The sequence below is a fragment of the Ictidomys tridecemlineatus genome, unplaced genomic scaffold, assembly GCF_052094955.1.
Source record: "Ictidomys tridecemlineatus isolate mIctTri1 unplaced genomic scaffold, mIctTri1.hap1 Scaffold_1183, whole genome shotgun sequence".
In the NCBI taxonomy this organism is placed as follows: domain Eukaryota; kingdom Metazoa; phylum Chordata; class Mammalia; order Rodentia; family Sciuridae; genus Ictidomys; species Ictidomys tridecemlineatus.
Window position 1 is genome coordinate 11,912 of NW_027521090.1, and position 15,812 is coordinate 27,723.

The 15,812-nt window shown below is 37.2% G+C and overlaps 1 protein-coding gene across 1 annotated transcript; it reads right to left on the minus strand.

Moving 5' to 3' along the window:
• Positions 1-11,437: 11,437 nt before the first annotated feature.
• LOC144372530 (uncharacterized) lies at positions 11,438-14,711 on the minus strand (the record flags this gene model as incomplete). Its single annotated transcript, XM_078035865.1, has 1 exon — positions 11,438-14,711. A coding segment is annotated over one exon (660 nt), but the record flags the coding sequence as incomplete, so codon positions are not given.
• Positions 14,712-15,812: the final 1,101 nt, after the last annotated feature.

Here is a 15,812-nt window from a genome sequence, read left to right on the forward strand (position 1 = left end):
AAAACTAACAATAGCTTGGATCATGGCACACAACTAATCCCATATATTTAAGAAGCTAAAAGAGAGGATTGCAAGTTTAAGGCCAACTTGTGCAAATTCAAGGTCAAAGAGGGCAAAATCCTGATTCCAATAAAAAAGAAATATGCTGGAAGCCAGAAATGGTGATAAATGCCTGTAAAGTAGGCAACTTGGGAGACTACAGTAGGAGGATCCTGAATCTGCTGTGAGGTTAAAGAAACTTAATGTAACACTCTCTCAAAATAAATTAATAATAATAATAATAATAATAATAATAATAAATAAGGCACTGTGATGTAGTCTAATGGTCAAATGTTTGCCAAGCACATGAGGCTTTGGTTAAGTCTTTTGTATCTCAACTAAATAATACTAAAATTGAATTACCTTGTGATTCAGGTATCTCACATGGGAGTATGTAATGAACAAGAATGAAACCTTCATCTGATACCTGGATGCCCATGTTTATTGAGGCATATCCCAAATGAAAAGATGTAGAATCACCTAGGAATTCTGGGTCAGATGGATAAATAAAATATGGCATATATGTAGACATACATCTATAAAAATAAAATCCTGCCACCTGCAACCAATTGGGTGAAATTGGAGGGTAGAGTGGCAAAATGAAACAAAACCAGACACATAAATACAAACACTGCATGCTGTCCCTCATGTGGGGGAGGCTAAACTTGAATTTAGGTTGGTGATTTTTAAAGGGTAAAGAGTGAAGGCGGGAAATGAGAAAGGGATTTCATCAGTGGATGTGGAGTATGTGTTAAAATACTATGCAGAGACCCTTTATTATGTATATATAGTACATTTTCATCAAAGCTATTTTGAAAATGTTATTGAAATCAGTACTGAGACACACTTACAAAATGATTAAATGGAATAATATTGCCAGGCATGGTTGTGGATGCCTATAGTATCTGCAACTCAGGTGACTGAGGAAGGAGAATTGACAATTTGAGGTCACCCTTGGGAACCATAGCAAGATATTGTCTCAAAACCAAAGAAATAATGAACTGGGGATAAATCTCAGTGGTAGAGTGTTTCTAGATTCAAATTCATTACTGCAAAAAGAAATAAGTAAGTGGAATATAATTTAGAAATAGATCCTTATATTAATGGTCGATTATTTTTCAAGGAGAATTCCAAGACATTATAAGAAAAATGCTTTCAAATCATCTGGAACAACTACCCATATAAAGCTTGGAACATGATCTCAAACACTATCTCACACTTTACACAATTAATTTTAAATGGAAGTGTAAATATGAGAATCGGGACTACAAGATTCTTGGCAGAAAACATGTAAAAATCTCATGATCCTGCATTGAACAATGGATTCTTAGAAAAGACAAATTTTCTTTGTTTCTTTTTGGTAACAGGGATTGAACCCTGGGGAGCTTAACTACTGAGCAAGATTCCCTGCATTTTTAAAAATTTTACTTAGAGTCCAATTGCTAAGTCTGGCTTTGAACATGTGATCCTCCTGCCTCAGCCTCCCAAACTGCTGGGATTAGAGGCAGGTGCCAAAAGATACTGCTTATAATGCCACATATTTAGAAAGTATCTACAAGATTTTAGATATGAGGTTTATGATGTGGCATAATAAATTTTGTGAAGGGTAAAGAAAAATATATTTATAATTTAGCCAATATGTTTTCTTAAACTATAGACTTCATCTAGCCTTCCATATATACTATTTGAAATTTCACTGTCCTCAGTGGGGACTTCTATCTGAAAAACTCCAACCACATTTACCTTGTAGAAGTCAAACCTGGACATCCATTTTTTTTTTAATCTATAGACTTAAATAAAATTGAAATTTCTCAAGAGTACAGATTATTCCTCTACAGCCAAATGATCCATAGCATTGTGTGGAATCATATTAGCTGAAGGGTTGTAAAAGAAATAATATTAACTAATTACCTTCTGACCCCAAATAATATCTGTATACTTGTCGCTTCTTCATGTAGTCATGAATGTATTGTTGAGTCAACAAAAAGAGAAATCTTATAATTTTGTGGGCATATTTTTTAACAAATTATGAATTATCATGAAAAAGGTTCTCATTTTCACCGAACTCACAGAAGTGTCAAAAGAGTCAAGATTAAGCCTATTACATTGAGAAATGTCTTTGTTCCTTTATTAATTATTTGTTGGTACTGGAAATTAAACTCTGGGGTGCTTTACCCGTGAGGTACATTTTTAAATTTTATTTTTTATTTTTGAATTTCAGTTACACATAATATTAATGTTTATTTTGACATGAAATCATACCACTTTTAAATGGGGATTATTCTATCTGAGTGGCATGATTAAAATAAATACAAATATTATTTAGCCATAACCACATCCAAAGTAATAAAAATTTCCTCAACTGTTTCTATGACTTTTATGCTTCTAGCTATTACACAAAGAACTTTGATGCTTTTTTAATTTTACTTTTGTACATAATGTGAGGTACGTATCCAAATACATTTTTCCTTATTGTGGATATCTAGTCATCTCAGGGGCATTTTTGCTTCAGCTTTTACTCTTGAAAAATATAAGCAGTGTGTCTGCGTGTGTGTGTGTGTGTGTGTGTGTGTGTGTGTGTGTGTGTGTGTAATTCCTCTGAACACCAGTTACAAATTGCTGCCCATGCAGGTCAGGCAAATTGCTGCCCACGCAGTTACAAATTGCCACCCCTAACCTGCAAAGTCAGCTGAACTTAAGGGCACTCATGTGAATTTCCAGGGACACCAAACAAAACACAGACATACTTTACCTTCAAACAAGCTTCAGGACGGCTTCTCCACTCTTGACCTCAGGATCCCCAAAAAAGAGGGCAAGAGAAAGTCACGAGAGACTGGTGAGAAAGTGACCACATTCAGAAGAGAGCTTTCATTGGAAGACTCTTGTTCTTAGAAAGTTCTATTCAAAAAAGGCCAGAGGAGCAGGGTTACAAGGACGATGAGGGTAAGTCAATCCTTATAAATAATGCCTACTTCTGAAGACCCCACTCTATATCTGAGCTGGGACAATGTCCAAGTCACCACGAATGTAGTGACTGGTCAGAGCCTCCTGCTTCAGGACTGGAAGGCATGGGTCACTCAGAAGAGCTTCCCACATATCTGTTCTTCTTTTTTTGAAAAAGCAGTTGATGGGTCATTATATTGAGTCCCTGAATTCTTCTTCTAGGGGCACAACATCCTACAATTACAACACAAGAGAGAATAAGTAGCAATGAGAATAATACAAGGATATACCATGCAGAGTGTTTAAGAATGTTTCCAGGGTTAAAGCTGTTTTACTCTAAGTATTTGATCAGCTAAAAAAGTAGGATCTGAAAAATCAATCTTACATTTTTGTATCTTGAATCTGATGATGCAGCTCCAAAAGATCCAAGCATTCTTCTGCCAAATATGCAACAAATGGTTTTGAAGCTTTCTCCAATACCACTAAGAAGCATTGCATTTGGCAGCGGTAACACACACATACTTATAGCTAGCATGACATTTAAGTCTTTCCTTGAATTTCAAAGTGGAAAGTGCATTATCTATATTCATGACAGCAGTCTCTAAGGCATTTAGCTTGGTCTCAATCCTTTCATCAACATTTATTTGATTGTGAAGAGCCTTGGAAGTATTCTGAGCCAAATAATTAAGAAAATGTGCATGTTGAATATTTGAGATATGGCCACCAAAGCTGTCATCATGGAAGCAATAAAAGAAACCAAGGGAACAACTCTCACTATTATGAGTCCAATAGCACACTTAGGTCTCGCTGGCTGGGTGTGTATTTGTTGTAAAATTTGAAAAGCAGCATCAGCCTACCATGGCTCTGAAATATTTCCTGGTAATAAAGGAGGGCTTATGGAGCATCATCGTTCCTTTTTCTATATTATCTGGTGATACAATTAGTTAAATTACATTTACTATATGTTACAAGATACCTATCATCTTCCCTTTTAACTTTTACATTTCCTGTAATTAAAACATAAGGAAATTGAACACAGGCCCATAAGCTGTAGCACAGATTGTAGATTTAAAATGTGGGGCTTAGTGCCAATTGTTAAGTTTTTCCTCAAGAACCTTGAGATTTGTAAGATTTTCTTCATAAAGTTTTGAGGAATAATGCTATTGTTTGTGTCCTGAGAGATATTAAAACACATCTCCAGGCACGTCTTAAGTGTATCTTTAGTCTCATTTTGGGAATTTTCCTGCCATTTCCATCAACATGTACTTTTATTATTGATTGATGTATACGCTATTATCCATATCATGAGTATCATAAACAATACATTTAAACTTCCCCATGGTTTCAGTTTCCAGATGGTGTAGCTCTGCCACAGCATCCCCCATGCTGTGACCCTGTCAGACAGAGAGTGCAGGAACAACTTAACCACATTATCTATAAGACACCAGCTATTTTCCATATGATTTCTGTGGAACTTGTGATTGAATCTTGAGTTCCAGCCTATGGTGGGTCAATTAATTGTCACTGGATAACAAGTCATTCTAGAACTTATTGGCTCAATCGACCCCTGAGCCAAATCCCCAGCAATATTTTGTATTTTGTTTAAAGAAGTGCTTAGCACTTCTCCCTTGCTGAAGCTGGCATGGAACTCATGATCCTTCTGCTTTAGCCGTCCAGGACCCTGGGATTACAGGAGTGCACCATTGCACTCAGCTATGTTCACAATTTTAATGCCAGCATTCCGTCTTTCCCTTATCAACTATTTTATGCTATATTTAAAATGGATGCAGTATTTCTATTTTTTCTTCAAAGAATTGGATGGCAGTTTATAGATTTTGCTTTTTCTTTGTGAGCATTTCACATGAGAAAAAACCAGACACAATGAGATTATTAGAAGTGATGTGAAGGAAGAAAAAGGTGACACTTTAAAGAGAGAGAATGTGTCCTCTCTGTAAAGAAAAGAGCATGGCTCTCTTACTCTCCATTTTTATTAGAGATCTAAAAAAGATTCTAAAGAATCCTGCCCAGGTACACTTTTTGACTTTGGACTGACAGCAGGATAATATCAAACTCTCAAGTAACCAGTGCCATGAAAACTTTAGGTTAATTAGCCTAATGTTCATGATTTATAATTGAATTCTTAATCATAAACTCTTGCAGATTTTATGCTTAGTAGGAATTATCATTATTTCCCTGAGTTCCAGAATCTGGTCTTTAACAAGATCACGAAAGTCTCCCCTTTAGTGTAACTTGTGTTCCTCTTGCAAACATTATTTTGGAACTGCGTTTCTTCTGCAGATAATAATTTGTTAAAGAATGTAACACATTCTGTCCAGTTAATCCAGAAAGGGTGCAAGTAAATTGCTTCTTGAAAAATATAGCATAGGGTCAATGTGTTGAGCCTATTTATTTATTTATTATGCTGTGTGTTGAAATCAGAGCTAGTCAACCACTGAGCTACATCACCAGCTCCTTTTTTTTTTATATTTTGTTTACAGACAAGATCTCATTGATTTGCTGAGACTGGCTCTAAATTCATGATTCTCCTGTCTCACCCTCCCACGCTGATGGGAATACAGGTATGTGGCACCATGCCCAACCTACCATTTACCTTAAAGGTACTTCAGGTCTTTTACCAGGTTCTGTAAAAAATACTACAATGAAAATATAGTCTTTTCTATGATCTAATGACTCCAATTTTTTTAGATACATACCAAGAATTACTACTACTGAATCATATGACATTTTTATTTTAACTTATTGAAGAACCTTAATACCATTTTCAAAAATAGCTTTATTCAATTTATATTCTCACCAGCATTTTTACAAGTGAATCTTTATATTCATGCTCACATGCTCTGGAGTACCTACTTTCAGATTTTTATTTTTTACTTCTGAATATTTTACTTATTTATTTACTAGTCATAGATAGACAAATCACTTTTATTTTATTTATTTGTTTTTATGTGGTTCTGATGCTTGAACACAGTGCCTCCCATGTTCTAAGGAAGCACTCTATAAGTGAGCCAGAACCCCAGCCCCTATCTTTCAGATTTTTATCATAGGCATTCTGACAAGACTTCTTAGGGTGAAGGAAAGTTTTCATTTGACTGATGCATTAAATTTCTGAGGCAAGTGTGTTATATTCCAGGCTGTGAAGTAGCCAGAAGAAGAGTGTACTGTATTTTCTGTGGTGAAACAGGAATCTGTGGTTTCTAACACATTTTTAACACTACTGCTGCAAATTTTAGTATTTGAAGTAGTTACAAACAATGCAAATCCAAATATTTGTAATATATGAATATTTGCACATGCTCTGTCTCTGTTGCTTATAGAAATTGCACGTTTAGGATATATCCCCTGGAACAGAAGTCACTAATTTTAGATGCTCAGTACATGGAGACACTACATCTAAAAACAACTGAAAGGCCTGGAATTATTACTGGGGTGAACAAGGGTAGGTAAGGGCTCAGAAAGTGCTCAAATATTATTGAGTCTATCAGTAGTTTGTTTAATTTTCCCCTTTGATACCTATAATAGAGTTGAGAGAGAAGCAATTCTTCCAGCAAGTTAGCAAAACCACTGGAACTTAAGTCTAGTGCAGGAAAGGGGAACCCTTTCTCTAGAAACTTCCAGATGACTGGGAGCAAAAAGTAACAATTAGCATTTTGAAGATCATTCTCAGAAAACACCATAAAGAGTAGCAGAAATATCTGAGGGGTTCACAATTCAGAATTCATTTTTTATTTTGTTGATCATTTTATTATGGAGTCACTAGAGTTCCTTTTATACTCTGAATACTATGAAATAATAAAATAAGTAATGTAAAATATTCTCTCCTGCTCAGCAACTTGTTTTAACAAATATTTTCACATGTATGACTCCTCAGCAGCCACATGAATGTTTATAGCAGCTCAACTTGCAATAGCTAGAGTATGGACCAACCTAGGTGGTTCTCGAAAGATGAATGGATAAAGAAAATGTGGTATATATAATCAATGGAATATTAGTCAGTTTGAAAGTATGCTAAAATTGTGGCACTTTCTAGTACATGGTTGGAGTTGGAGAATATCACGTTTAATGAAATAAGCCTGTCTCGCAAAACCAAAGATGTTTTCTCTATTATGCTGATTCTAATTAAGGAGGGAGGGGGCAGTGGCCCAGAATAGCTTTACCTTACATTAACTTGAGGGAAGTGATGGGAGGGAGGGGAGAGGGATGTGGGAATAAGATAGACAGAAGTAGATTGAAACAGACATCATTACTGTATGTGTATATTTGACTACATGACTAAAATGATTCTGCAACATGTACACTCAGAAAAATGAGAAATGATATCCCATGCAAGTATGATAATGTGTGTATATATGTATATATGCATTCTACTGTCATGGGGATGAAAGAGAGTCTGGGGATGTGGCTTAGTGGTTAAGAACCCCTTGTACTATAATGAGTGAGAGAGAAAACAGGGAAGACATATTAGAAGGCAGGATGGATCCACACAATTCCAACGAACTTCCCATAATCCCTGACCTAAAAACAAGTACTTAGGGTCTGTGTGATATTGGTACATCTGTGAAAATTTGAAAAAAAAATATTTTTTCTTATGATCTGGAAACATAAAAATGGACTTGCAAGTTTCTACCAGGCCTGGTAGAATGGGTTGAAAACAGTACCTGGTAGAATGGGTTGGAAACAGTAGTCACATTCTATAGAATTTCAACGTCATTAATTTAACCACTTCAGCTGAGTTCCCAGCAAATGTGACTGCCATTGGGGTAAAGGTTCAGAGACCACATTGCTGTAGTTTTAGATGAGTGTGAGGTCAGGCTGGGCAACAGACTCCACCACTATCTCAAGAAAGAAAAAAAGAGGGGGAGCCTTGTTGAGGGTGTAGCTCAGTGGTAAAGCAGCCTTGGGTTCAATCCCCTGTGGAGACCAGGACAGTGATTGGGAGACAAGTGTCTGACATGGAGGTCTCTAATGACGTAATGGCAGTGACATGCTTGGTGAATGGAAAAGTTTCAATGCAAAACTATAAGATGCCTGGTTGCTATGGCAATGTTCTCCATGGGGGAGACTGTTGTGGGAGACTTTTCAGCTTTGACCTTATTCTCAGGCACAAAGTTTCTTGCTAAGTCAACCACAATGTTTCACCAGTTCCACTGCTTTAAAAGATGCTTTAAAGTAACTTTAAAAGATGGACTTTCTTGAGAGTTGCACAGAGCTCTTAACAGTGCACAATCCAACTATAAAATGTAACAGAGGAAATAGCTGCATACTGTTGCTAACTGTTTAACTTTCATAAATACAAAGAATAATGCTTGCATAGTCTTTAATATAATCAACGAAAGATATACAATAAAGATTGCTGGTGTAATTCTTTTTTTCTTTTTTTTTAAAGAGAGAGATGATTTTTAATATTTGTTCATTTATATTTTTAGTTTTTGGTGGACACAACATCTTGTATTTTATTTATATGTGGTGCTGAGGATCAAACCTAGTGCCCCACACATGCCAGGTGAGCGGGCTACCACTTGAGCCACATCCCCAGCCCCCCTGGCATAATTCTTTAGACCTGCTGCTCCATTATAAAGCAGTGCTCCACCCGATCCCAGATGTTGTATCTTCTTTATTTCTTCCAATGTCCCATCAAACCTGGCCAGACCTGCTAGTTTGGCCACACTTGCCGCAGCATCACAAGTAACAAAAACAAATAAATAAACACCATCAATCTCTAATTAAATCACTTCATATATTTTTGGTATGTTAAAACAAGGTATATGGAAACTAAAAATTCGTATAAAATCTGATGTGCTTCTCAGAATATTTAATAGTCTAACATTTTCTAATTCATTAAATATGGAAAAATTAGAGTTCTAACTGGGCATCCTGAAATGTTTAAACACAGTCACTGATTATCACAGAGGAAAAAATAAAATACCAACTACATAAACACAGATATTCTCTATCTCAACATTTGCCTTGGGTAGATTACTACTACTTTGATGATCTGGTCCCGTCTGTAAGTATCCATACCCAATACCAAATATAATGAAAATTACTGATCCTATTTAATCACAACTGGTATGTATTTTGGCCTCAGAAATGGCTAATATTTTCTGTTTTCTCTATTTCAATAGCATTCTAATGCAAATTGTCATTATCACTAACAGGACCAAATAAATTTTCAGACTACTCATTAGCTTTTAACAAATGACCTGAGCAGAGACGTTTTTGCAGGACACATCGTAAATTGCTGACATCCTCCTCCAAGGTTGCTTGACACACTCCTTGAAGACATGAAAATCTGACACCTTTTAGGCTGCCCTTGACCATGTGGCAATGTGTTCTTCACTTATCAGTTTCACTTGAGCTCCCCAATGACATCATCTATAAATCAGAGACCTCCATGTGGAATTCCTCCACCAAAAGGCTCTGAAAAGACAGGCACATTTAGCATATTCAGAGACTCCTGCACAATAGAAGCTTTCACAAACTCTTTATGATAAGGACATTATGGCCTCTTGTGATGACTACCAATTACTGAGGTTCCCAGAGCAGGATGCTGCCCTCATGGACCTTGATATATTATTATTTTTTAAAACCATACACTTGCTTTATATTGAATTGGTGAATTTTGCAGAGTTCCTGAATTAGTAAACCATGCCTAAGAATCCAAAAAAGAAAACAATATAATGAACAAGCCCATCCACCCATCATACGGTTTATTAAAACTTAGTTCCTAATGCATTTTTCTTCAGGGTACTGTGATTCAAACTCAGTGGAACTCAACCACTCAGCCACCTCCCAGCCTTCTTTTTTATTTATTATTTGAGTTACTTCTTAGAGACAGGGTCTCACTGAGTTCTTTACTCCTTGTTATCCAGGGAGGCCACCTTACAAATCAGAACCCTTGGGCTAAGGTTGTGGCTCAGTGGTTGACAATGTGCCTACCATGTGGGAGGCACTGGGTTTGATTCTTAGGAAAAAAAAGTTCATATATATAAATTTTTAAGAAAAATGAAAACATGGGCTGGGGATGTGGCTCAAATGTTAGCGTGCTCACCTGGCATGCATGGGGTGCTGGGTTCAATTCTCAGCACCACATAAAAATAAAATAAAGATGTTGTATACACTGAAAACTAAAAAATGAATATTAAAAAATTCTTTCTATCTTTAAAAAAAAAGTGAAAAAAATCACAATCCTCCTGCCTCAGAATCTTGAGCCACTGGTATTTCAGGTGTATTCCACAGCACGTGGGAATTCTCAATAATTTTGAGAATTTCAGAGTGTTTCATAAAATTTCAACAATAGTGGAATCTAAGCCTGCTGCAAGTCTTTAAAACTTCTAGTACACTGTACCATTAAATAAACTTCTCCATGTTTATCGCAGTTTGTTCAAAATAAGCATCACACTACAAAAGATTGTAAGAAAATGCATACATGAAGGAAAATATGTGATTGAAGGTCCACGAGGTTACTTGTTATTATGTTTGGCCCCCAAATTATGTCTTTGGTATGACAAAGAATATTTTAATTCTCATTTAATCATTGTACATTCTCACTATTTGCTCAGCTACAAACCCAAATCCATTAGAAGGTAGCCATCCACCTGCCAGCTCACATGACAACACTACTGTCTAAAAGGGACAGGGAGGTCCCGTCAGGAGATTTTGTAGCCCTCCTATGAGTCTGATTCCTACACTGATGTACTCTCCAAGACTGAACTACTACAAACAATGCCCACACCCCAGGGAAGTTGCATTCACTCCAGTCCCTCACACTGCCCAAAAACAAGACTGCAAATACTGCCTTTGGCAAATGGATTTATTACAAAGAAGTCCAGACTGCGTCAAGTGCTCACACACCTCTATGCAATATTTCTTCTAAATCAAAAATGTAAAACTAGGAAATTGCCACACTGACTCATTAGCTGCAAAAAAAGTTTTTGGAAATACTGGGAAGCGTTCAAAACTATCTTTTAAAGAAGTTTTACAGGATGGCTTAGGCTATATTTATCAAAAACAGAAGGGCCACAGCACACTCTTTTGGCCTTCCTTTCCAAATGAGCACTGAGACACAGCAAAAGGCTGGAACAGAGATAGCAGTGACAATCAACCCATCTTTGGCATGTTGGCAAACTTCAATATTTGGACACAAGTATGTAAGGAACTCTTACCAATGATCGCACAAGATCCATGACACCTGAATAGGTTGTGGGTGAGGTTTTGCTCAGGAGGCTTTGAATCCTTAGGACAAGTAACTGAATCCTTTAGCATGAGAAGAAACAGCCCTCTCCACAGCAAGTACTGCACAATATCACCTGATTGGAGGCTGTAGCTTTATTAGTGATGTAGGGCACATGAGGCTAGACACCTAAGGAATTTTCCAGGAGCACATTGATTAGCTGCAGGGTTCTGAGGGGTATCACAAAATTGTTTGGATCACTGCTTGGAATTTCATTGATCTTTATTTACATCCAGTGGGACAGGGATGGAGGTTTATATTTTTTGTAGGGATATACATAAAGGTGCTTTTTGTTGTTGTTGTTGTTCTTGTTGTTTTGATTAGTTCACAGAAAGTGCTTTGTGTACCAATTGTAAGATTGGTCAGAGGTCTTCCAAGCTTTGCCACAAAAGCAGAAGTCTGTGTTATAACCCACAGTGAGATCTTTGCAAAATCTTTTCCTGACATTCTGTTGAAATAAAATTATGGCGAAGGTCTCTTGAGAATCTTTTTTAAGATTATTTGGTGAAGAAGGGAGAGCCACTGTATTAGGACATCAGACTGGGATGCTCCTTACCAAGCCTTTGGTCATGCAGTGTGTATTAAGAAAACCATCACACAATTTTCCCAGGGCTACTAAGGTACTCTAAACACAGAGAGAAATCAAGCCTGGGTTTTTTGGCATATTCCACCTGAGTAATATTCATAGGGAGAAAACCTAAGTTGGATGTAGATTTTAAAAAAAAAATCACTGGTATAAAAGGTCTCTAAGAAGAAAGAGATCAGCTGCAATTGTAGAGCACACACCTGCAGAGCTGCATCTGCTGATGTGGTTATCAGTGGAGTCCACACTCACAGCTGCAGCAAACTCACTACCTGAGATACGGAGCGATCCATGCTAGAATGCCTGCCTAGCATGCACAAGGCAGGTTTCAGTCCCCAGAACTGGGAAAAGAAAAGAGAAAGCAACTCAAGTATATGGCAAAATATATTTTGAGAAAGTGCCTCTCCAAACAATATACACAAATGATATTATCTTATAATGCTCTTTAATGTGCCTACATACAGCACAATACATGAGCCTTAGAAGAAGCAAAAGTGACAACTGTAATGGTCCCAGAGTCATCAATAGATCAATAAGCAAACAAGGAAAAGGAAGAGGCCAGCTGCAGGGTACACAGACACATCCCTATGGTCCCAGCTGCCAGCCTCACCTCATCTCAAAAAATAACAATTAAAAGGATTGTGGAGAAACTCAGTGCTAGAGCACTCCTGGGTGAAATCTGAACAAAGAGAGGAAAGAAGTTCAGAAGAGCCATTTCACCAATCTGTACCAAAGACTGGAGTAGAGAGGAAAAAACTAACATACACAATATGTAATGCAACATTAGACTCAAAAGACTTAAAATACAGGAAAATAGAATCTAACAATAAGAGAGATTTAACCCAGAAAAACATGTTTCTTTCAAATCTTAATGCTGATGCAATGCTCCTCTCCAACCCAGGATGCAGTTTTGGTTAGCTCTAAATAGATTAAATAAATAAATAAATAAAAAAGAAAAGAAAGAAAGAAAGAAAAAAGAAAAGAAAAAAGAGAAAAAAGAAAAAAGAAATGAAGGCACACATCATTTCACACACCTACAGTGGTTATCTCAAAATAAATAAATAAAATGAAATAAAATTAAATTTTTCTCAAGTCTGAACAAGTTCAAATGGATCTGAAACAAGCAAAGTTCTCACCACATTTCTACATACAGGGCTTTTTCCCAGTGTGATTTCTTACATGCTGTTCAAAGGGACCTGGAAAGTTGAAAGTATTACTGCAATTTTTAAAGATAGAAAAAGGATTTTCACAGATGTGAATTCTTTTATGCCTCTGGAGAAAACTCTGAAAGCTGAATACTTCTCCACATGGCTTATTCTCAGCATTTTCTACAGTATGAGTCCTTTCATACAACTGAACAAAACTAGAACAGCTGAACCCTTTATATTTCTTACTTGCATAGGATTTATTCTTTTTATTCCAAAACAATATTCCCAGTTCTTAAGAAAAAAAAATGAGAAAACTAGAAGACTTCCCACATTTCTCACATTCACAGGGCTTCTGTGCATGAGTGTTTTCATATATAAGAAATGAAATGAAGCTTACAGAATGTAGCAAATCCACCAAATTCAGAGGGTTTGTTTTTCAATGTGAGTGAACTGGCTTTGAAGGCCACAGGGAAAATGGAATGATTTGTGATATTTTTCACATTTAAAGAGTTATTCAGTTGGATGTGGTGGTGTATGCCTTTAATTCTTTAGACTCCAGAGGCTGATTCTGAAGAATCAATGTTGGAGGCTAGCCTCAGCACCTTACGAAGACCCTAAGAAACTCAGCAAGTCCCTGTCTCAAAATAAAAAGTAAAAAGGAACTGGAATGTAGCTCAGTGGTAGAGCACCACCAGGCTAAATCCCCAGTGGATCGATTGATTGATCGATCTCTCTCTATCTCACACATACACACACACAGACACACACAAACACACATTTTCAGCAGTGTGAGCATCTCTTGTCTTTGAGGATGACATAAAATATTGATTTACCATATTTCACATTCAAAGGATTTTTCTCCAGTAAACTTCCTACATGTATATGAGTGAAACAGCAATAAGAGAAGAGTTTACCAATTGTTTTCATTCATACAATTTCTATGCAGTATGTGTTCTTTCACATGTGTGAAGCCAACAAGATGTGGCAAAGGCTTCTCCACGTTGTTGACATTCATTAAGCTTCTCTCCAGTATACATTCTTCCATGTCTGTGGATCTAGCAAAGGCTTTGCCACACTGCTTACATTCTTAGGGCTTCTCTCCAGTATGAGTTTGTTTATGTGAGTGAAGGTAAGAGGACTGAGTGAAGGCTTTGCCACATTTTTTGCATACATAGGGCTTCTCTCCAGTATGAGTTCTTTCATGTCTGCGAAGGTCACAAGATCTAGCAAAGGCTTTGCCACACTCCTTACATACATAGGGCTTCTCTCCACTATGAGTTCTTTCATGTCTGTGAAGGACACCAGATGTAGCAAAGGCTTTGCCACACTGCTTACATTCATAAGGCTTCTCTCCAGTATGCACTCTTCCATGTATTTGAAGTTCACTGGATCTAGCAAAGGCTTTGCCACACTGCTTACATTCATAGGGCTTCTCTCCAGTATGCACTATTCCATGTATTTGAAGTTTACTAGATGTAGCAAAGGCTTTGCCACACTGCTTACAATCATGGGGCTTCTCTCCAGTATGAGATTGTTCATGTGAGTAAAGGTGAGAGGACCAAGTGAAGGCTTTCCCACACGGCTTACATTCATAGGGCCTCTCTCCAGTATGAGTTCGTTTATGTATCTGAAGGTAATAGGGAGCACTAAAGGTTTTTCCACATTGTTCACATTCATAGGGCTTTTCTCCGGTATGCAGTCTTTCATGTCTGCGAAGATTACAGGATGAAGCAAATGTTTTTCCACATTGTTGTCATCCAAAGGGTTTCTTTCTATATGTGTACTTCCATGAATCTGAAGGGAACTAGACCTAGCAAAGGCTTTTCCACACTGCTTACATACATAGGGCTTCTCTCCAGTATGAGTTCTTTCATGTGTGCGAAGCTCACAAGATCTAGCAAAGGCTTTTCCACACTGCTTACATACATAGGGCTTTTCTCCCGTATGAGTTCTTCCATGTGTGTGAAGGTCACCAGATCTAGCAAAGGCTTTTCCACATTGTTGACATTTATAAGGCTTCTCTCCAGTGTGTGTTATTCCATGTCTCTTAAGCTCAGAGGATGTAGCAAAGGCTTTTCCACATTGTTTGCATTCATAGAGCTTCTCTACAGTATGTGTTCTTCCATGTGCATGAAGCTGATGGGAAGTAGCAAAGGCTTTGCCACACTGCTTACATTCATAGGGCTTCTCTCCAGTATGCACTCTTCCATGTATTTGAAGTTCACTGGATCTAGCAAAGGCTTTGCCACACTGCTTACATTCATAGGGCTTCTCTCCAGTGTGAGTTCTTTCATGTATGAGAAGGTCACCAGATCTAGCAAAGGCGTTGCAACACTGCTTACATTCATAGGGCTTCTCTCTAGTATGTGTTTTCTGATGTATTCTAAGTATTCTGGGATAAGCAAAGCCTTTCCCATATACCTTACATTTGAAATGTACATTCCCTGTGTGTTTGATCCTGTGCTTTTGAAGACTTGTCTGTGAAATAAAGGTTTGATCATCTTGTTGACATTCATAGAGTTTCTCTCAAGAATGAGTTCTTTCGTGTCTTCTAAATAAAAAGAAGAAATGAAAGGCTTTCCCACATACCTCACATTGAAAACGTTTACCTCCACTGTGTGTTATCACGTGTCTTTGAACACCTGGGAGAGAAGAGGCTTCACCACATTGTTGACATTCATAGGGTTGCCACCCAGTATGAGTTTCTTCATGTCTTTGAATGTCATTGGAACAACTGATGACTTTCCCACATACTGTACTTTCATGTGGTCTATCTCCAGTTTGTAACAACATTTGTGTGTGAACACTTTTGAGAGAAACCAGAGATTTCCTATATTGTTTAAATTCA